The sequence below is a fragment of the Haliaeetus albicilla genome, chromosome 19 (genome assembly GCF_947461875.1).
Source record: "Haliaeetus albicilla chromosome 19, bHalAlb1.1, whole genome shotgun sequence".
In the NCBI taxonomy this organism is placed as follows: Eukaryota; Metazoa; Chordata; class Aves; order Accipitriformes; family Accipitridae; genus Haliaeetus; species Haliaeetus albicilla.
The window spans coordinates 10,159,566-10,183,123 of record NC_091501.1 but is presented as its reverse complement, the minus strand read 5'-3'; the positions used below and the strand labels follow the sequence as shown (position 1 = coordinate 10,183,123).

The following is a 23,558-nucleotide window of genomic DNA, read 5'->3' as shown; positions in this document are numbered from 1 at the left end:
GTTTCAGGCTGCTTCTTTTCCTCCTGTTTGATAGTCTGAATGTCTCAAATACAGGTTCCTTTTCTGCTAGAAAATTATTAAAACCAAGAATCTATTGTTCACTGCACAGAAACAAGCTTGCAGGTATTCCTTCTTGAAAAAAAAAACCAAAAAACCATCTGCAGCTCCTCCAGATTTTGTCTCTTTGCTGTAGTTTTGGCTTCTTTGTATCTACCTTTACCCTACTTTCGCCCTGAGCTTGGAATTCACAGGGCGGCAATTCCAACACAGATTATACTTGGTCTCAAGATGAAAACTTGTTAAAAAGCTTCACGCAACTCTAATTCACCAATAAGGACTGTGGAAGGTAATAGTTGCTCCACCCATTAACCAAAACCCAGTCAGAACCTTTGAGAAAATCAGCCTCCTTTTTTTGACATGCACACAAATGGACAAAAAGACCTTTTTTAGTTGCTGAACAGTCTGTTATTGTTTCAAGGTCCCAGTACTGATGATAGATAAACAATCATTGTTTTCTAGACAGCATCTTTTGTCTTTCATGTTTCTTCCATCCTGATCCATGAACACCACTTATTTGTAAGGCATGGGCTGAACTCTGTACTGGCTCATGTGCCTTTAGTAACAGTAGGATTCAGACTCAGACTGAGAATTTTGAGGCTTTTGTCCTGGTTTCAGCTGAGATAGATAGAGTTAATTTTCTTTCTAGTAGCTGGTATAGTGCTGTGTTTTGGATTCAGTATGAGAAGAATGTTGATAACACACTGATGTTTTCAGTTGTTGCTAAGTAGTGTTTAGACTAAAAGTCAAGGATTTTTCAGCTTCTCATGCCCAGCCAGCAAGAAGGCTGGAGGGGCACAAGGAGTTGGGAGGGGACACAGCCAGGACAGTTGACCCAAAGTGGCCAAAGGGGTATTCCATACCAGGTGATGTCATGCCCAGTATATAAACTGGGAGGAGTTGGCCTGGGGGGATTGCTGCTGGGGAACTAACTGGGCATCAGTTGGTGAGTGGTGAGCAATTGCATTGTGCATCACTTGTTTTGTATATTTCAATTCTTTTATTATTATTGTAATTTTATTAATGTTACTATTGTCATTATTAGTTTCTTCCTTTCTGTTACCATTTTCCTTCTGATACTCTCGCCCATCCCACTGGGTGGGGGGGGAAGTGAGTGAGTGGCTGCGTGGGGCTTAGTTGGTGGCTGGGGTTAAACCACAACAGCTTTCTACTCTATTCTTCTAGGGGAGAAACATTTCTACAACTCTGCTGTTATTAATGCTCTTTGTGGGGCAGAAAGTACTGGAGATTTAGTACTGAATCCATTGGCTGGTTGTATACACGACCTGTAGACAGACACCCATTTGCCCTGTGTCTTTTATCTGTTTTGTCAGTTGTTTCAGAGAAACTGAAACAATGTCTAAAATACTCAAAAAATGTAAAAATGTATTATTTTAAATGAAAAAAATCTATGCTTTATTTCACTTTTTTTATGATCTGTAAGGTCAAAGGGTGGATAAAAGGTGCCCTTTAGAGGCCGTGGCTCTTTAACCCGTGAGAGAAGGACTGTGTATAAACATGACTGAGTCTGACATGATGAGATGCAAACTGAGCTAGGGAGCAGGCAACCTACACCTGCACCTTAAGCAATACTGAGGGAGGGAAGCTGCCCTAAGCCCAAAGAGCTGCCCTGAGGCAGAGTGCTCCTTCCCACCTGAACTCTGGAAAAAGGAGACACTCTCATTCCTATTTATTACCTCCTCCTTGTGAGAGGAAAGGGCTGTTCCCTCTTCTCCCCTGTACCATTGCTCCCATGAAGAGTTTCACAGTCCAAGATAACCGGTCACTCATGCTGCAAGTTGCAAAACAGTAAATCTGCTGCTGAAATCAATACAGTGCAAAACCAGTTAGTTTTATGTAGAATATTTTTTATTTTTACATTGATAGTCTCTGTTAAATTAACCTGGGCAGTCCAAGCACATTCCCAAGGAATACATCTTTTCCCTACACTACACACAGTAATGGGAGGAGGGACACAAACTCAGCAAAAACTTTATTTTCTGTTGAGGAGATAAAGGTTTCGGTTACCAAGTTGTAAGGTACAGTAAGGTATGTATGCCATAGGGAATGATCAGATATTCAAAATTATCTGTAATTATTTTCTCTGGGATACTTACTGATGAGTAAACTCTGACTGCTGGACAGTCCTGTTGTGGGGTGAGGAGAGTGGCTGGGAGGTCTTTCTCTGGATGGTGACTGCTAGCAATTATACTTGCTGTGGTGCTCGCTCTTTGCAGACTTGGAGTCACTGGCTGTAAGGAATTCATGAATTGCCCTGGTTCCAGGCTCTTCCTGCAAGTGGTGCTTCGGGGAGCCAAGAAGCAGAGCTGGAAAGGCAGGAGTGCGTTCCATGGCATTTCGCCTCCATATGTTTGTAAAGCATGGTGTGGGAAGAAAACACAAGCAGATCACCAGTGTTAAAGCTGAAGGCTTAAAGGGCATGTGGACTGCAGCGCAAGGCTGCTTTGTGGGTGCTGAGCTGTGTGTACAAGTAGAGGAGACGGAGATGCTTGTGGCTCATAGCTTTGTCGTTGAGGTTTTCAGTTTTCTTTGCCATATGGCAGCAAGGCTTTGAAGATAGCCAACGAAGATCTCCAGGTATAAAAGTGCACCTACACATACGTGCGTCTAAATGCAAACATGCACACTCATGCATGCACATACAGAAACTGCTGGGAGAAACAAGACTGACTCTGTTTTTTTATAAGCCCTTTGTTCAGCTGCTTATGCTGTTGCCAGCCTGCCCCAAGGCTGCTGTGGTTCCACATTCCCACGGGTGATTGCCAAACCCCTCGTGCTCTGACTGCTTGCACTATTTGTTGGTTGCTGCAGCAAGGTGGTGCTGGATGGATTTTATTTTTTTTCAGCTCCAGTCCTCAGAGTATCCCTGTTAAGGGACACAGAAATGTTGATACCTTTGGTTCAAGTAATGCCAAAGCAGTTAGTTAAACATGATTCAGAACTGGGGCTGGAATCCTCAATTCTCTTTTACAGCCTCAGGGATTTGTGATTTGGGCCTGTCTCCTTAAGGTATAATGCAAACAGCGAGATAGAGAATGCTGGTATGAAAGGATGAAATAAATGTTCAGCTGTTTTCCTGGGCTCTGAAAGTAGAAACATCTCTAATATCAATAGAGAAACAGAGTTTGTATAACTTGTTCACAAAAATTAGGGGATTTGCTTTAGAAGCGTTTGTATTTTTCATTGCTAGTCATCTATCTGACAAGATATATCTCCTTTTTCTGCCCATTTTCTGTCCATGATTATTTTGCAGTTTATAATAATCAGTTGCACTATTTCTAAAAACCATTTTTGCTGTAGACAAGTACTGCTTTTCCACTGCTTCCAAATTCATAATTCCCACCACTGGGTTGGTGAATGGCCTTTTCTGCTAAGTGGTCGGATGCAGTTGTTCCCTGACTGAACAATTTAGGATTCTCCCATGTACTCAGCACTTACATGCACACACATGCATGAACATACACACACAAATTAATATATAATTAACCATCAAAAATGAGCCACACTGCTAAATTCAGCACCAGGTATGTTTTAATGCACCTTCCTCCCTTGCCTCAGGGGGATTCTGAAGCATGGGTTTAGATGACCTACGTTCAAGTGATAGAACCAGGAAAAATGTGTCATTGTTAAATTAAACAGGGCCTTTGTCTTGCCTTTGACTCTGCTGAGGACAAATCCATGTTCCCTTCAAAAAACAAGGAGCAGAAGCAAAGTCAGGTGTAAATAAAGAAAGATTCATTGCAGACTATTTGGGAAGGCAGCTCTAGGAAGCAGGGAATATGTTCACAGGCATTGTTTGCTGCTGGTGTTCACAATGCCCTTTGTCTTCTGCAAATGTTATTGTGATTAAAAACTGGCTCAGCCAAATGAAGTGCATCAGACAGTGCTTATTTACAGGAATATTTGGAATGAATAATATGTGGCATAATTTCTGAAGGCTGACAGTTATGAAACCTCTTTCTTTTACAGAGGGCCTTTGCATCTCTTTATAATATTCTTTTACTGGCCAGCCAAAATATGAACATGTTTCCCTAGCCAGGAAAGCAGCATTCTCCAGCACATACACATAGGTATGTGAGCATAAGCATAGTATACTTATGTATTGCTTATACGAAACCCACAGGATAAACAAGGGCATGTCTGTCTGGGGTGTACAGCAGACTCCCTTCTTTGCCTGTCACAAAGTGTGCCTCTAAGCCAGCACAAAAATCAAATTCCCAGGACTGACGATAACATTTTTCCCCATTTAACATGGAACTATAAAGTGGATTCCACAAGAGGGAGCTAGAAAACAAATAATCTTTCATGAAGCAGGCTATTAAACTCTTTACAGAATAAAGTGGTGGACGTGCTACATGTGTCCCTTATCAACCAGAAGAGGTGGCTGAGGTGCCGTTGCATCAAGTCTCCCACTATGACGGCTCTTTGTTGTATGGGAACATCAAGTCGTGCTTCAGGGCTTTGTAAAGATTGACAAAGGATTCAGCCCAAGTGTCTTTCTGGTGCCCCCGGGACTGAGCGGCCCTGTAGGCCGTATAGACCATGGTCAGTACTGTCCTTTCAAAGTCTTCTTTCTTGAGGACCCTTGGGTAGGAAGACAGCCTGCTAGTCAGCCTGCGGATCTCTGTGATGCTTTTGGGGATAATCTCGTTGCAGATGGTGTCAAACTCAGCAGCCTTCCTCAGAGAAGCGAGCTCCTCATCTTTGATGGAGATCCTCTGACCTTTGTCAATGTCGAGCTCAGCTAAAAGAAACTGGTACAAAATCAGAACACAGAAAGCTATTTATCTTCTCCAAGAGACTCTAGGCAGAGTAAATGTGAATTAACAACATGTCCTTTGGTCTTTACTTTAGGTCAAATGGAGACAAAACTCTCAGTGCACTGGCTGGAGGTGGGGCAGACCAGAAAGTCTCCAACTGAAAGTTGGACTCCCGTGTTCCAGGAGTTCTGTGTCCGTGTTCCAGGACTACCTGGGAAAACTAGAGCCAGGCTATGGGGAAAGGAGAGAGGAAAAGGAAAGGGCAGGTAGTCTTCTGTTATCCAAAATAGGCATGGGTGGCTGCTGGTGCCACATGGGGATTAGAGAGGTGGAGGCAGCAGTGCAGCTGGGAAAGGCCGTTTACCCTGCCAGGGATAGCAGTGGTGGCCTAGCTCCGTGTCCTAGCCCACCTGCCCTGTTTGGACATCCAATCCCAGTTTCTCAAAGTGTGGGATAGATAGATTTGACCCATGTACCCTCTTCAGGTGGGCCACTTTCCCTTAGCTAACCATATGACACTGTTCCAGGCTGCGTGTTACATCTGCAGTTGCCGCTGCTGTGAAGGAGGGGACCTGAATCATTCTGAAGTGAAACAGTCATGCCCTTGAGATTACTTTGCAATGACTGATACTCGTGCCTTTAATGATTTGAACAAATAATTTGGGACTGAGACTTAGACCAAAGAATTTAAATGCATTGTGTTTTTAATATGTAACTGTTCTGGAAGAAAGTTGCTTTCAGTGGAAAGGCATTTGCTCTGGTTTTCGTTTTGCCTGTCAGTGAGCTAGAACCCACATTTGAGGTACTGCAGGCAACTGCTGCCTGCTTAAGTGCTGAAAGAGACGAGTTTGTAATATATATGTCTGTTCCCTCCTTTCTGGTGAGCTATTACATAGACAGCAATGGATTTGCTGCTGGGATGAGTACAAGTGACATGAAAACAGATAATGGATAACCCCAGTATGGAAGTACCATCTGCTCCCATATACTGAACCTCATAAAGCAGGACGACATCTTCCAGCGAGTTTTGTAGCACTGGGTTAAGGAAGGCAGCTGAGGACCTCTTGAATCGCTGAGCAGATGGGAAAAGCATAGCTGGAAAACAATAACAGGAAAAGAGAGGTTCCACAGGGTGGCAAACGCTGAAAAGAGGAAACACTTTTCAATGGTAGATTCAACCAAAGAACTGCCTGTTGCAAAGACTTGCTGTACAGTATGATTTCTCACTGTAAATAAAATGGGTGGCATGGACTGCTTTGACTATAATCTACTAGGGTTGGAGGTTAGCTGTTTGTCCTGTAGCTATACAGTGTCTAACACAGAGTGGTTTATAATGCAGGCCTGTGACTCTGCGGTGCAGACACGGTGTAAGGAATAATAATGATAAATGCAACATCAACATTGCCTGAAATACATGTTCGTCTCCTGGCTCTGCAAGGGGAAATCAGTACTGACCCTCAACAAAGCCTACTTTCTTCAGGCCATTCTTCTACTGTCACACTTCTAAGACCCTACATTTCTCCTGGTTTCAGCCATCTAAATGTTGATGTCTCCTTAGTTGACAGAGACAGCTCCACAGCTCCTCCAGAGGGCAGCTCGCCTTATCTGTCCTGGGCATAGATGTCTGGAAGGAGGGACTCACCCTTTGGAGATGGCTTTGTCTATTCATTGAGCCTGTTACCAGCTTAGACAAGGCAGCTACATTCAATGAGGTGAATCCCAATTTATCATGACTTTAATACTTCACAGTGTTATAGCTACAAACAACAAAGTCTGCTATGATCAGGTATTTATCACCACTATGAAGTGTACTACAGATATTTTCTCAGGGAAATGAGACAGAAAACAGATGTACAGCCCCTGAACTCAGCACCCCAGTGAGGTAGAGCATTTGTGGGATCAATGACCTGTACAGTCCAGAGAATAGAAAATATCTCATGCTACATTACAGACCACCTAAATGCTTTGAGTTGCTAACTAGGTTACTAACCCCATAACTAGGTACTACTAAAAGGTGTAAGTTCTTTTCAGAGCAGAGAGGAAAAACTTTGTTTTGTTTAATGTTATGTGTGTATGATTTAGATGTTGATGTTTAGGTAACCATAGTTTGGATTTGTTGCCTTTTTTCTAATACTCAGGAACAGGAAGGTTTTTTTAAAGCTGTGCTTATGTGACTATCAGTGCATTTCCTCATAAACTTCACTTCTCGACTTTAACGGTTGTTTGCTAATAGATAAATTCTGAAACTAGTTAAAAAAAGGGGGAAAAAAAAGCACCTTTTGAAAGGCATTATGCTTCCCCCCCCTCAAAATTTAGAGTTCTACGATTACAAGTAACATTTAACAGAACATGCAGCTTGCTTTGAATTTCTGAAAAGTTTCATCCCATCCTCTCTCTACCAGATTTTTTTCCATGAAATATTTTTACTAGATCAATTTTGTCTTGTTTTGCCAAAGTTCTTGTGATGGGTTTTGCATGCTGCCTGTAGAAAACCTGAATGTCACTTAAAGCTCTCTCTTCTGGGCATGCAAAAAAAAGCTGGAGCAACTGTAATTATTTTATGGAAAAGTTGTCCCTGCTCCCTGACTACATGGTTCCTCAGACAATTTGCCTCTTTGATTACCCAAGCAGTTTCTTCTAGACTCTGTAGCCTAAATGCGGTCCTCTTTCCTGGGCCGTTGCCAACTGTTGACTTTGTTAAAGTTTGACTTGTTAATGATATTTAAGTTCTAGCAAGGCAAGAAGAAAGAAACCAGGCCCTCAGAGATTGTGTTAATTAGGACCTTTACTATCTAGCATAAGGAAAATTAATTAGGATAATACTAGGTATGAAGTAATTCATGCTTGACCCAGCAAAGGGTATTTTGGCCTTGAATTAGCTAGGGAATATAGTATAGGTGAAATATTTTGTTGAATTGCAATAAACATCCTGCAGGTGGATACTACTAACTGTAAATGCATCCTGCAGGGATGGGTTTCAGGCATTTTGGTAAGACACTTACAGAGCTAGGTGCTTCCTATTGGATCCATGTAAGTTTGGATTAAAACTTGTTTAAATAACTGAATAGTACTTGCAGGGTATGTGACTAAAAGCCTGAAGGAATGAATGTACCAAGTAAAAGAACAGAGATGTTGAATAGGACTTTGTCTCTGCAGTAGCCTTTCCCCAGCACGATGCCTTTACCACCCGAGCACCTTGTCTGGACCAGCTGAGGAGGTGGCGAGTTTGGGAAAGGTCACAAGCTGCCTGCAGGTTCTGCTCTGCGAGAGCGTTTGCCTGGCTGACCACTGGAAACTGGGCTATACCCATTTTCTGCTGCTGCTCCATCACTGATGTTCACCCCTCTTGCTCAGAGCTGTGCTGAGACACACTGGAGCTATTCCATCTTTTGCTCTTGGCAATTTGAGAATGCAATTGAGTGCATGTGAAGCACTTGAAACTTCAAGCACTAATTGCTGAGTAATTAAAACTTTTATTACTGGGCAATTAAAACTCTAATTACTAAGCAGCTGGCAGAAATCCAGTCCATAATGATGACGATTCATTTTTATGCCTTTTAGATGCCCTTTCAGTGGAAACAGCCTCAGAGTGCAGAGTACCACTACATATGCAGATGGTTTACATCTCAAATACTCCCTGAGCCGTGGAAAAGGTGTCTGTGGCATCTTGCTTCAGTGCTGTTGTGTTTATTGTCATCACACCCATTGCTTTTAGTTTTCAGGCCAAGTGCAGATTCCCACCATAGAGATGAGCTAGGAGTCATCGGATTCAGCCCATCACCACTCACCCAGAAAAGCCTGAGTGACAGACTCGCACAAACACGAATGCCATGTTATCAATTTAGTACTGACCCGCTTGCTGAATCACAGGTAACACCTCAGAAAGCATCTGGGGTTTCCTGCTCAGCTGTTCCCAGGATAACATGGATTAGGTTAGAAGATTCAAAAGGACAAAAGCCTGAGCTGCTATATAGAATCATACAATGGTTTGGGTTGGAAGGGACCTTAAAGACCATCTAGTTCCAACCCCCCTGCCACGGGCAGGGACACCTTCCCCTAGACCAGGTTGCTCCAAGCCCCATCCAACCTGGCCTTGAACACTGCCAGGGATGGGGCACCCACAGCCTCTCTGGGCAACCTGTTCCAGTGCCTCACCACCCTCACAGTGAAGAACTTCTTCCTCACATCTTACATATTGTGAGAAAGGACTTTGTATGCGTATCAGAGGCATGCGATCCTCTGTGGGGACTGGGCTAGCACTGACTCCCTGCTCTCATTATCTTGTTCCCAAAACATATGAAACTTTGTTACAGTTCTTAGAGACTCTACTCAGAACCTCTTTCAGAGTTCATCTGTATTTGTCATGGTGATCTGATTTTCCTGATCCACATTTTATTTCAGTCCTTCCCTTTCACTCTCTTCCTGCACAGCTGTCAAATCCTTCCACCATCACTCCCTCCACAGTCCTCTCCATGAATTCATGAGTTCCTCCAAGACTGTGTGAGCATTTAGAGCAAGCACTCTCTGATTTTCATTACACCGACTTAACACACATGTAAGTTAAGCACAAAAGCTGAGACAGAGCAAGATTTGCAGCCAGTTTCTGCATTTACTGATTGCAAATTCCACTTGAAACTTTTCTGCTGACTTGACTTCTTCCTGCATTTACTTCTGTCTCTGACATGAATTAGTTGGGCTGTATCAAAGAACAGCAGAGGAATATTACTGTGACTTGCCATCTCTTTACTATTTTCTTCCTCAAGGGAGTTCCCTGTAAAGTTATCAAGCAATTATTTCATAGGAAGATGCAGAGCAATGTGCATTATTTTATGTTGATGTTGGAGCCAATTAATTTCAATTGCAGTAGCTGTGAATGTCTGGGGAGCAGAGATCCCTAATCAGTATTGACAGAGAAAGCCCAACCCTGTAATCTCTGAAGTCGGTGGAAAGACTCCCATCGATTTATTGTTATTACCTCTTTTACAAATGTGTCGAGACATCTCCAATGGAGTGGGCGCTTCTGTCCTAAGGGCTGAACAGTCACATAACAAAAAGCTTATGATCCACAGAGATGAGGTAGGAAAAATACTGAAAGCATTTTCTATTATATAGCTGTATACTACCAGGCTCATCCTCTTCCAAAGCCCTTCTTCAAAGGGGGCTTAGGAGCGCTCCCAGATCTGACCTCCCTCCCTGCCCACTGAGTCCTCAGGGCTGGAGGTGGATGGGACCAGTGTCCCTGCGTGCAGCCACCCGCTCCCAGCCCACCCGCCCGACCCTGAAGGGCCTCACCCTGTGCCCTGGAGCTCACCACTGCTTGTGCCTCAGGATGGTGGGCAGCCAACAAGTCTAGTCCTAAGGGTGGTGTGCTGGTTTTGGCTGGGATAGGGTGAATTGTCTTCCCAGTAGCTAGTATGGGGCTGTGTTTGGGATTTGTGCTGAAAACAGTGTTGATAACACAGGGGTGTTTTCCTAACTGCTGAGCAGTGCTCACACCGAGCCAAGGGCTGTTCTGCTCCTCACCCCACCCCACCAGCGAGGAGGCTGGGGGGGCACAAGGAGTTGGGAGGGGACACAGCCGGGACAGCTGACCCCAACTGACCCAAGGGATATCCCAGACCATAGGACGTCATGCTCAGCATAGAAAGCTGGGGGAAGAAGAAGGAAGGGGGGGATGTTCAGAGCGATGGCATTTGTCCTCCCAAGTAAGCACTAGGCGTGCTGGAGCCCGGCTGTCCTGGAGATGGCTGAACACCTGCCTGCCCATGGGAAGTGGGGAATGGGTTCCTTGGTTTGCTTTGCTTGTTCACGCGGCTTTTGCTTTACTTATTGAACTGTCTTCATGGCATGAGTCATAAATGAGTTTTCTCATTTTTACTCTTCCGATTCTCTCCCCGGTCCCACCAGCAGGGAGTAAGCGAGCGGCTGTGTGGGGCTTAGTTGCCAGCTGGGGTTAAACCACGAGAGGTGACTAAAAGTGCCTGTCAAAATGTGGTGCAGGAGTCCCTGGTTTTGGCACTGCTCACTGCAGGAGTCCATCCAGTCTCCTACAGCTCTGTTGATTCAACTCCACTTCTCCTTAAGGACTACCTGGGTTTTTAAACAAAAGCTGCAGCCACGTTTGCCAACTCATTGGCCTGCTTCTAACTATTTAGCTCATGTCAGCTTAGAAATTTCTTTATGGTTTAAATGTAATGTCACAGTTGAGGCTGACAATAGCCTTTATTTTAAAGATGCTTTCATCTTTCTTAAGAACTGTGCCAGAATTTTCTGGACCTCATTAGCCACATGACAAACATTTATGATCCTCTCCCAGGTTTTCCATGCAGTTTCACTGGGGAGGGTACAGATGTTTAGTTTTGCTTTCCAGTTCACACTCTTGCTCATGATTTCCCAATTGCTGCCTGTGATGTGTTTGCTCAATAAGTACAGAGCATAGCTGCAGTAGTGCTCAATTATTTGTGCATCATCGATGCCCTTTTCTTCTCCTGTGAAAAGGTATGAAGCCAAGAACATGAATCAGGCCCTACGCAGGCCATTTCTCCAAAGCACGTACAGCTCCCCGGGGCTCCAGGATGTGAACACAGTTTGACTGGGGTCATGACTCAGTAGGAATGATTTTGATTAACTTCGGGGGCATGCAAAAAGGCTACCTCATTGCTTCAGTGGGACCCCTTTCATGAAGGATAGGAGGAGCAGAGGAACAAGGAGGACTTTGGGGCCAAAACTCCTGACTCCCTGCAAGCTAAGCAAAGGAGGACTGCCTGTTGGCGTAGGGAAAGGTAGTGGCTCAGCTGGAGTTGTCCTATAAGCCAAATTCAGTCAGCAGGCTGCCGGTTGTGTCCTCATGTCTTAGATTACTGGGGCCTGACTCTAAAGAAACTCATGAAAATAATTTCTTTCGGCATCACTGGCTTCCTGGGACCAGCCCCCTATTTCTGGGAGTGCAAGGCAGGGAGCGGTTGCACAGGCAGCAGCAGTTCCTGTTCAGAGATGGACCTGAAAAGGAAAAGCGGTCTCTGAAACTCCTTTATGTGTTCACCAGGAGTTGTAACAGGGATTAATAGGGCTCTGCAAAACCATATCCTCTCAGACCACCACAACCATCTTTTTACTGCAAGCTCACAACCACCCCGTAGCAGTAACTGCTACAAGCTCAGCAGTACATCCAGCTTGATCCATGACAGCAAAAGTTTCCCTTTCCTGCTCAAAGCTTTTGAAGTCAGGACTCGTAGACCTCAATACAAAGAAGTTAATGTATCCCAAATTATAATGACAGCAATTTCTCCTTGCTTGGCTTTATCTTATTGGTAAAGCAGGGAATAAAATTATTTACTACAAAATAGTTGTTCAGTGCTGTGAGTGCATTTGTGCGTGGAAACAAATATGCATACTGACCACGAAAGGAAAGGAAAGGAAAATGTAAAACTTTATAGGTTATTGCTTATGAAGGCATGGTAAAGTATGTAAAATATTTTTTTATAAATTCATTGGCTATTGTTGTTTTGTTCTGTCTTACAAGCCCAAAGAAACAGCATTTGAATTATACTCCAGTGGTGTGAGTTTTTTCTTAGCCTAAACATCACATGGCTAGAAAAGCAAATAAAAAAATCCATGGCAATGCTCAGCCTTTTTTTTTAATGCCAGCTTCTGCAAGAGTCAAAAAAAGCCATATCCTGGGCCAGATGGATAACCCTTTTAAGCTTGCTGTCAGTCAGCCAGGAGCATATTCTGGTTCCACTAGTGAGTGAGCTGGAAATTTTCCTTGTGTCATGACATTTTTCTCTGCCCTGCCTGGAATTTGCACTAAATGGATCTCAGAACAGCCCGAGGCTCCTGTCAAGACATTTGTTGATAACCTGATAACAGATTTTCTCACTAGCACTGAATTCTTTGAAAGATGGAGATGATTCTTCAAGATAAATTCAAGCATTTGCTAAAGCAAATGAACTCAGTGCTGTCTACAAGGTGATTGTATAGGCAGACACAGAAGCCATTATAATGCTGTGCAAAATTACGAGTGATCTAGGCTGGCTGGACCTATTTTGTTGCAGAGACTGCTGGGCAGTTCCTAGAAGCCATTGTTGCTTTGGATCTCAGGGCAGATGCCTGAAACGCTCACAAGAGGGTTTTCTTTGACATTGTATGGGAAGCATTGTTTTGAACTCAGTCTCTACATTTCTCCTTGACCATGCACTGCAGAAGAGAAAAGGACATGAGTGTCAAAGTTTGCATACCCTTGATAGAGGCTTTTTTTTCATGTTCCTCTTTGATCACCTTGTTTATGAGGGTTTACAATCAGACCAGAAGTGTATTTTATATGTAAAGATTTTTATTTCTCTCAGTTGACTCTTTAGTGGGTCCTTATGCTGAGTTGCTCCATTGCTAGAGCAATAATTCACTATCCCCAATTTACTGCCTCAGGCTAACTGTGAAATACCTGTCCTTACCATCCTGCAGCCAAAGTCACTAAATATTTTGCTGCCCTGAGCCTTTCCTCTGCTTTGTGCCTGCAGTAGATCTCGGTACCAGAAGCATTGCTTCCTCCAGGGTGAAGTGGTGTTGACCTATGAGAGGTGTGTGGTGGGTGGTGAAAGTAGTAACGTAAATTGCAAAACCAGCAGCGTTAATAAGCAATGAACAGGTTTTACGCATGGTAATCCCATCCTTCTTTACTTCTTGTCCTGCGCTTGCCTCATCCCCAGAAGGATGCGTGCTCACGATCTGCAAGGTGTTTATACTGCCCTGGACATGCAATCGCTGCCAGAGCAGAACCTGAGCTTTGGCTGGTCAGCCCTGCAACGGAGTGTGCTCAGGCAGAGCTCCTCTATGCTTCCTGACTTTTTGCTTTTTGGTATCAAAACTTCTGTATTAGAAATGATTGAACACTTTGCTCTAGCACAGGAGAAATGGAAAGAGCGGGAAGCTGGAGGAAGAATAAGAGGAATAAAGTAAGAGAAACACACACAAAAACCTAGAAAGACAAGGGAAAAACGTTGCAGTGCTATAGGCTAGCTTCTGAAATTTGTATCTGGAATTGCAGTTAGTCACATAAGTAGCTCCCATGACAACAAGTGCAATGCAAAGGCTTGTGCATTCCAACTTTAATACATTTAAATCTCCATTATTAGGAGATTAAATCCCAATGCCCCTTAGGAGAACACAGCAGTGAGATGGAGAAGACATTTTAATTACAAACCAACATGAACTAGCACATTTTTAAAAGCAGCTACCAAGAGAATTTGCCTCGTTTTACTTTCAGCTCCATATCCTTGCTATCTTAGCTCCTAAGACTGAAATTAATAGCAGCAGTGGTCTCTCTTTATTCCTGCCTGTTGGCTAAAAGTGAGAAAAGACATTTGTTTCTTCTGTAATTATAAAAAGAATGTTTAAAAGAAAAAAGCTCCACCCTGAAAGTCTAAGTTTTGTCAGTAAGGATGTAGGAAGTAGATCTCCCTACAAAAGCTGGCAATGGGCAACACTGTTCTTAGAAAAAAAAATCAGTTTAAAACACTTAAAATTAATAACAGATTGTATTCAATCCCTTAGTTCATCACATAATCAGTTTTTTCAAAGTTACCTTTTATTAATTTATCTCCTTTTTAAGAAACACACGTATTCTGAAAGGGTGTCTCAGTTCCATAAAACAGAACCTGCTCCAACCTGCACTTCTGCACTTCATAAATGACCTGAGAAGTGTTAGATTAGATTAACATGCAACAGAGTTTCTATATAAAAACTAGAGTGGTAATAGCCTTTCTAGCTACTCGGCATAAGTAAGAAATATAAAGGTGTATTAAAAAGACCAAAAACCCTTTATGTTTACAGAAATGGATATTGCTAGAGAAGGAAATGGTGCATCTGAGCCTGTATTTGTGAGAGGCAGAGGATATTTTTTCCTCTATGATTTAAGTAAAATGGTTTCAAAGATATGACTAGCATCAACCAACTAAAATGGTCTGAGAATTTATTCCCTCAGATGGAATTTCCATTATGCAGCATTTTCACCTGTTTCCAGCCTGGAGCAATGTATGCCGTGTTATTTATTCTTCCCTTGGTCATAAGGAGGGGGTCCCCACTTGGAATTATTTATGCTCACAAAAAAAAGATGCAGTCAGCCAAAAGAGACCTTTAACGTGCTGGAGTAAAGTTGCCGCAGAAGGCGTGGAGAGAAAAAATGCATGCAGAGAAACTGAAGGAAAGAAGAAGTAAGTGAAACATATTGTTAGCCTTCATTTTGCTGCCATATTACCAGGAACTGGGGATAGGCTATGGTGAACACTACATGAGTGAAGGACAGCAATAAAGAAAGGAAATATCAACCCTGTTCCACAGGTCTAACACGGAGGCAATAAGCAATTTTGGCAACACATTTGGACAACATTTGAAAATGTCAGGCAGAGTTGGGAAATGAACCAGTGCTTTATATCCCGGTCTTCATTGGAGGGTCACCTCTCCTGCCCTATCTGTGTTGCTCACAACAGCCCTTATGCAAGGGGAAGACACAAAGCAATCTTAATTAACCACATTTGAAACCGTTTCTTACAAATGAACAAGTGAAGGGATATAACGATGATCCAATCTACTTCCATTTCTTCCAGGAAGGAGCAGAGAAGGGAGGGAGTAAGGGAGGGAAGAAATACAGCCGGGTGTTGGTGTTTTGGTGCAGAGCTGTGGGAAGGACCCTGGGAGCAGAGCAAAGTGGATGACTCTCATGTTGAACAATGGAGCGAGAGCAATGGAAATCAGAGCTCTGTGTCACGGGAAAAGGCAGAGCCGCAGCAGCTCCAAGACTTCTATGCATCATACCATTGCTGCCCTGAAAGGAAAGCCCTTCAAAACCAAGTCTCTGTCTCTCCAGTTCTCTGCCGGTTTTATGTTAGCATCGCAGAGCCCAAAGGAGTGGGCTCGAGCCCTGCGCCACCTCCCAGGCACACATTTACACACAGCTGAGACACTGAGCACAGAGGAGAGGCGTCCAGTAGTTAAGAATGGCCTTTTTACTATTTTGGTGTACTTCCTTTTTTCAGTCCGGCTTCCTTGGTTTTCTGGCAGGCAAAGGTGACTGAGTAGCTAGGGGTTTGCTGAGGCTGACCTAATCACAGCTGCAGCTGCAAGGGGCAGCCCGGCACGCCTGCCCCCAGTCAGGGTCTCCCTCCTTCCCTCTGTGCCGACACCGCTTTGTGTGGCCACACAGTGAGCCAAGCCAGGGGGAAAAGCAAACTAAAAAAAGACTGGTAGATTTTAACTGTCCCACTCCCCGTCACAGCTGCTACACTAGCAGTGCTCCTACATGTGAGAAACTCCCAACGCAAGTGTGGTCCAACTGCTCTTAGGACATTTGGTGGTGATTCCAGTTCTCAGATGATGTAAGGATGGACATCAGCCCTGGTTAGCAGAAGCCCTTCCTCGTGCTTACACACCCTTGATCTAACCACCAAGCTCATGGGCTCCTTTCCGTGGATGGTCACATCAGCTGGTGTAGTCATTGCTCCTGCTAGAGGTGAGGATTGGCTGCAGGACCACTAGCTGCCAAACACTTCTTTCCCTTCTATGGTTGCATCCCCCTGAATACTTAACAGAGTAAATTCGACTGGCACAAAGAATATCTAAAATTTATTCCAAGACCGGATGGTGAGAAAGGAATCAAAGGTCCAGTTTGAACCACAGACCTAGCAGCAAGCAGTATGAATTTTATTTAATTATCATGAATGACAGCTCAGATTCTTCAGTCCAAGTATTAACTGTTGTCATTGACTAGTTCCATAAAATGTCTGTTCAGAGAGTAGGAGCAATATCATGTGCTTTATCTAAACAACCAATACTATGTAGATTTAGGAGCTCTCTGAAATTACCTTGCCTTTTTATCTGGGAGAATGGCAATGCCCTGCTACGAGCTAACAAGAGAATTAGCAGATTTCCACCTCGTGATGTCTTCCAGTTCGAACTGTCTGCCTTTTCAGAAAATATTCACTAATGGAACACGGTGCATTGGATCTGTTGAAATTCTACATGAAATTCTGTGCAGGTGGCCAAATCAAAAAAATACGTAGGCATCCTGACTTTAAAATCTATGACCATATGATCTACAGATTAAGAAAAATAATGACGATTTCTTGTTATCGCTGATTGAATTGTCCTGTGCTGAATTACCCTATGGGAACTGTCGCACTGAGGTCATGGAGCTGTTAGTTGAGGTGAAAGAAGAAATGATGGGGACCCTGGGAATTATTCACTTAAGCTATCTGTGAATAGTTTCAACTAAGAAGTAAATTCAAGTTTGAATCATCAAGTTTGATGGTGAATCTAGGGACTGTTGTTGAACTGATAACAAACTATTTATTACTTTATTCGTGTATGAACTGCTTACACATATAGTAGCACATGTGAAACAAGAACCTATTCCTCAAACTCACTAACTATCAATATCGCAGCTCTAAACTGAGGAGCAATAAACATTATATTGACCATTTCTTCTCCCTCAGATTAGAATTGTCTTCCCGTTTCCTTCAAAACCCCATCCAAGTTGAAATAAATTGTTAGGAGGAGAATACAGAAATCCCAGTTTTCTGCTTCCTCTGCTCTGGGATTTCACTTGTTCTTCAAAACCAGGGAAACCCCAGCTGCCTTTCCAGCTGTTCATTGAGCTCCAAATATCAGAGCACCTGCTGCTGGTTTTCTTAACGACATGAATATGTGCTGGATGGAGAAAGCGTATAAATCAGCCTTGCCCAATAAACAGAAAGCAGGGGGATACTGGGTCTTTTTTGTGAGGAAATGAGTTACTTCTGGAGGCAATGCCTTTTCAAAGCATTGTATGTTTTCTAGTAGTGATGATAAAGACAAGGAGTCTGAGAAAGTAACTCAGAGCTGAAGATGGATTCAGGTATGTTTCTGAACTGGACTGGTACAGCTGTTTTGCCACCTGAGCAGAACATGAAGGGTGAAAAGCTGTGCTGTATCCCTGGGTAAGAGGCAGGGGAACCACATGTCTCTCCTGGAGCAGTGAGTGAGGGTCACTCGGAGAAGGCGTCTATTCTGTCAAGTTCACACCTGCATGAAAGTCTGGGCCCCATTATGTTAATTTGTGCATCTGCATGAAACTAATATCAAAAAGTTAATGGAACTCAAATATAATCATCCACAAAAATCTATTGGTGGATTTCAATGTGTGCAGATGCAATGGTGGGCCAAGACAATCTTTGTGATATTGCTGGAAACATAGCAAAGAAATCTGAAGGATGAACGCAAAACGGATTATTTTTATAGCTGCCTTCCCCACTCCACAAACACACGTATGGGATTTCCATTTTAAAAAGCTGTCATTTTTCCACTGTTCCTCGTTATTGCATGCTTGCAAAATCTGACTATTCCTAGATCTTTCAGGTTTCACAATCTGCTGAAATAAAGCTGAGACTGACATACAACCAGATTCACCATTAAATACCGAAAGCCCTGCCAGAACCTTGAGTACTGCAAATTGCTAAAGGCAGCTGGACACTGCGGACGAGGGCCTCAGATGACCCGAGCTGGCACCACCAACCCCTTGATGCCGCTCTGCGGGTAGCCAGGTCACAGAGAGCCCCGTGCTGTGAAAGGCACGCTTGGGATCGGAGGGAAGAGAAGGTTAGATTCAAGCTTACAGAAATCTTACAGCCAACGAAATAACCCAAATATCTTGTTTTCTGAGGAGTGGGACCTGGAAGGCACAAAACACTGACAGTTGCTTTTAAAATCGGTGGAAATTCCAAACTCAACATCTTTTGCTGCTGCAGTTCCTGCCCCTGTGGATGCCATCTCTCAATGGCTTCAGCCCAAGAGGACCCTGCCAATTTGTCCCATGTATTTGATTCAGTGCTATTCTTCCTTACCATACATTCTCTTCTCCCGGACTCTTCTGAGCTGAACTTGTAAAATAGATTTTGGCTTACAGTAAAATAGTCTAAGCAAATATTTAAGGAAAAAATGTTAATGACCTCATGCTCTAAACTTAGGAAGAATAAATTTGGAGAAAGGGAGGAAGACTTGATTTCCAGTGAAAACCTCTAGCATGTTGCTGACTAAAACCAGCTGGCAGTTTATTCTTTGATTTAATTCATCTGCGTGGGGACTGGTAAAGAAAACAATATTACTGTGGAGAAGCACTTTAGATAAGCTGCTGTGGTACTCACACTGTAAATTTCAACCTATCTTTTCCTGGATTTGGGCTTTCTTCTTACTAATTCGAAGACTCTGAAGCTTGCATAATGAAATGTGCTTACTTAGAAAAATTTTTGCCAGCATGTATACACTCCATGGGTTGTCATTATAGGCCGCTAATGAAAAATCTTTTGGTAAATCTGATACCTGTTGTCTTGTGCCTAGAGAAGCACTCCTTGTGAAAACTAGACTTCATCGTGTGATAATTCTGCATGACAGTTCTTCCTCAGCTTGGTAGTGATGATGATCTCCCAGGTAAGCTTATAGAGGTCATCTGGTTTTGAACATGTGATTGATATTTGTCTTGTGTCATCTTCATAAGACTTCCTTTTGTCATATTAGGGGAATTTTATTACTGGTCTTTGGCCTATAGGGAAGAGGTAATCATTGTCTGAGATACTGGAGCACACTAATACAACAAACTAACCATTTATAGGGGTAGACTGACAGTTAGCATGGCCACAGAATAAGGCAGGGACTACTTGTTCCCCTATTTATACTTCCAAATGCTAGCCCCACTAATCTTTAAGTTCTGTTTTGACCTCTGTATTGGGTTTGTGTGGCAAGGTTTTGGTAACAACGGGGGGTTACAGGGGTGGCTTCTGTGAGAAGCTGCTGGAAGTTTCCCCTGTGTCTGACAGAGCCAATGCCAGCCAGCTCCAAGATGGACCCACTGCTGGCCAAGTCCAAGCCCAAGCCCATCAGCAATAGTGGTAGTGCCTCTGTGATAACAGATTTAAGAAGGGAAGAAAAGTTGCAGCTGGCACAGAAACAGCAGCTGGAGAGAGGAGTGAGAACATGTGAGAGAGACAACCCAGCAGACCCCAGGTCAGTGAAGAAGGAGGGGGAGGAGATGCTCCAGGCGCCAGAGCAGAGATTCCCCTGCAGCCCATGGGGAAAACCATGGTGAGGCAGGTTGTCCCCCTGCAGCCCAGAGAGGTCCACGGGGGAGCAGATCTCCACCTGCAGCCCGGGGAGGACCCCACGCTGGAGCAAGTGGGTGCCCAAAGGAGGCTGTGACCCCGTGGGAAGCCCACACTGGAGCAGGCTCCTGGCAGGACCTGTGGAGCCGTGGAGAGAGGAGCCCACGCTGGAGCAGGTTTTCTGGCAGGACTTGTGACCCCGCGGGGGACCCACGCTGGAGCAGTCTGTGCCTGAAGGACTGCAGCCCGGGGAAGGGACCCACGCTGGAGCAGTTCGTGAAGAACTGCAGCCTGTGGGAAGGACCCATGTTGGAGAAGTTTGTGGAGGACTGTCTCCCATGGGAGGGACCCCACACTGAAGCAAGGGGAAGAGTGTGAGGGTCCTGCCCCTGAAGAGGAAGGAGCAGCAGAGACAACATGTGATGAACTGACCATAACCCCCATTCCCTGTCCCCCTGCACCACTGAGGGGGTAGGCAGAGAATTCGGGAGTGAAGCTGTGCCAAAGAAGAAGGAAGTGGTGGAGGGAAGGTGTTTTGAGATTTGGTTTTATTTCTCATTATCCTACTCTGGTTTGATTGGTAATAAATTGAGTTAATTTTCCCCAAGTTGAGTCCGTTTTGCCCATGACGGTAATTGGTGGGTGATCTCTCCCTGTCTTTATCTCAACCCATGAGCTCTTTGTTATATTTTCTCTCCCCTGTCCAGCTGAGGAGGGGTGGAGTGATAGAACAGCTTTGGTGGGTACCTGGCGTCCAGCCAGGATCAACCCACCACAACCTCTGAGCAGTGCGCAGATATTAAGGATGAAGCAGAATGCAAACTAGCTTGTCATGGCTGAGCTCCTCGGACACACTGGGTTAATAGATGTCACCCGTTGCATTGGGTTACAGAGAGAGGCTGGCATGAGCATTCCATTTTGCTGTGAAAGGGACGCTCAGAAGGTGATTTATAACTTTAAATAATGCATGCACTACTTTGTCAACAAAAGCAGCCATAAGGAGATGCATGGGGTTTGAAAACAGATAACTACAATACGTTCAAGTAGGTGCTCCCAGCTGAATTGCAGTGAGAAGGAATAGCACTCTTTTCCACCTGAGTGGGCAGACATTCAGGGGGTCCTGAGGTCCAGCCTTGGGTTCATATACATGTACACATACATAAGCTACGGCGTTCATATACAGAGGCATCTGGGGAGATACATTTGCCTCTTTGAGAGTTTATGTCTTGTTTGGCAGCATGAATTCAACCAGGAGTGAAAAGCTGCTGGGGGACATCATAGATGGGTCCAAAAAGCCAGCTGGACATGATACACCCTTCCATCTTTGACCATGTAAATAGAAAGGAGGGAGGGCATAGAGTATTGAAAACATGTGACGAGTTGGTTACATTTACTTCACTGACAGATTTGTGCAAGTAGAAACTGAGCTCTTTGCCTTGATGGTGATATTTTGCTTACGAGTCCCCATATGTTCCTTTGGAGGATATATGTGCACAAGTTGTTCAGCTTTGGAGTTCACCTCAGCTGCCTGTGAGCGCCATGCACAGAGATTCAGGCTGACATAACCAGATGCGTGCTGGATTGATGGTCTGTGGCACATGCAGTTAGCCTTTCAGGGTTTGAAAGGCCTCCAGAAATTCCCAGCAAATGTCCAGCAGCCTGCTCCCTAAACACAATTTCTGGCTAGAAAAGGAGTGTCTTTCTAGGGAACTATAATTTGTTCCGGTATCCCTAACACTTAGCTATTTAGCAGGCAGACTCTTTAAAGACAGACTTTTCATCAGCTGGAGGCCACAGCATTTCCCCACTGTGAACATGAGAAACAGAGCACCATGGCAAGACAAGGCCCCCGTCTGTGCGATTGCCAGCTCGTGACTGCCTCATCTTTCTCAGTCCCATTGCTAAACATCTAAATCCCCCTCTCAGCTCTCTGTGTTCCTGGAGGATTCCCTCGGTCCGCAGCATGCAGCATTACCCAGACCTCAGCCAAGTGGCTGCTGACGTCCCTCTGTGCGGCAGGGCTGGTTTTAGGGAGGGATGGGGGACAGTGGGAGACAGCGACCTGGTGCGGGAAGGCAGGAAGGTTAGATAATGCACTAAAAAGCCCAACCCTGGGCCAGAAAGCAGGTTTTGGCTGTTCTTGATGGTTGACAGAGGGCACCTGGTATCTGTAGGGCATTCATCAAATCTGGGATCCTCTGAGCTGAGCTCAGACACCGTGCTGCCTGGTCGTTTCACCCTGGCTTCTCCCAGGCATCCTGTGGGGAAGCAGGGCCACATCATCATCATCCTCCTTCTGCTGGAGAGCCCAACACAGCAGTCACATGCTGCCCTTTGCCACATGAGCCTAACTGGGCCTGACTGTATCTGATTTTTGTTGATTGTATCACATTCCTGTTACAGGATGCCTCAGTGTGAAAAGATCTTTGGGTACTTTTCTATCCTTGTATCTTTGTGAGGACCGAACTGAACTTTAGATTTGCTAAGTACAAGTCAAGATAGGTCAGCCCTTTTGAGCTCTGTTTATTAAAAACCCTGGCAGTAGAAAGCAACAAAACAAGCAGTATATACGTTTTTATCATTACACTTATTACCTTCCAAAACTTTCTGCCAAATTGGCATGGTAATCCAGAAAACCAGAAATTGCTGCGATTACGACAAATGAATGGTTTCACTTAACACATGCTGTACTATATTAGGATGTCTACAAGTAGTGTTTAACTGGAAATGGAGTTTGTTCAGTGCCAAGCCATGAACAATTGCCGTAAATAAAAATGAGGCATGCCTTACATGTCTTTTATTTTAGGAGGGGGATTAAGACACGAACAGTTCCCTCAGACATAAAGTCTGTGTTTAATAAATAAACTCAATAAACAATTACTTTGTGTTTCTTCAGAACCAGGCATAAACAAAAATGTAATGTCATGGCTGTAAGCATTATGAAAACCAGGGAGGAAACTGAGGGCTTGCAAAACGTGATCCATTTCTCTAGGGGCTGATAGGGTGAAATAGGGACTTGTGTGGCTGTGGCACTGTTAGTATGACTAGTGTTAATGGAAAAGCTTGACTGGTATTAATGGAAACTGCTACAGCCCTGTAAAAGAGCAAGTTCCTTGCAGCTTCCATGGAATAAAACAGGCTGTTGCTTGGGCAGTGGGAAGAGTCTTTTTTCATACCTACATAGTTTAGAAAGCTCAAAGTGAGGGGGAAAAAAAAAAAAAAATGTGCAGAGACCTCAACATATTGCTGATTCAGTAACTTTAACTTTTATACTGTGACCAGTGGTGAATTGCCCAGACTAGTGTATCTCAATATCCTGGTGTACCGAGAGGCTGGTGGGGACCAGAAGCAAACATGAGCCCTGCTTATGTGAGAAAAAGGCAGTGCTAGCTCCAGAGAAATGCAACTACCCCACGAGCCTGAGAAGCAGACGGAAAAGATGAAGACCAGCTGTCACAGATGGACATCTTTGGAGGGGTTCAAATAGGGATGCATACCATGCTGACAAGGGGGTGAATGCCACCCTAATCACAAACATATGTGTGCTTTAATCTTTCCTATCCACATTTATCACATTTTCTCTGCACTTTTCCTTTCT

General features: G+C 44.1%; 1 protein-coding gene across 1 annotated transcript in view; it reads right to left on the bottom strand.

The window, feature by feature from the left end:
• Nucleotides 1–2,927: 2,927 nt before the first annotated feature.
• FAM180A (family with sequence similarity 180 member A) overlaps nucleotides 2,928–23,558 on the bottom strand; it is a 29,906-nt gene continuing 9,275 nt past the window's right edge. The window contains exons 2-3 of the mRNA XM_069807576.1: nucleotides 5,833–5,933; nucleotides 2,928–4,832 (exon numbers count right to left, since the gene is read on the bottom strand). Of these exons, the coding sequence (XP_069663677.1) occupies nucleotides 4,491–4,832; nucleotides 5,833–5,933 (443 nt within the window). The 3' untranslated portion in view covers nucleotides 2,928–4,490. The remainder of the gene's footprint in view (nucleotides 4,833–5,832; nucleotides 5,934–23,558) is intronic.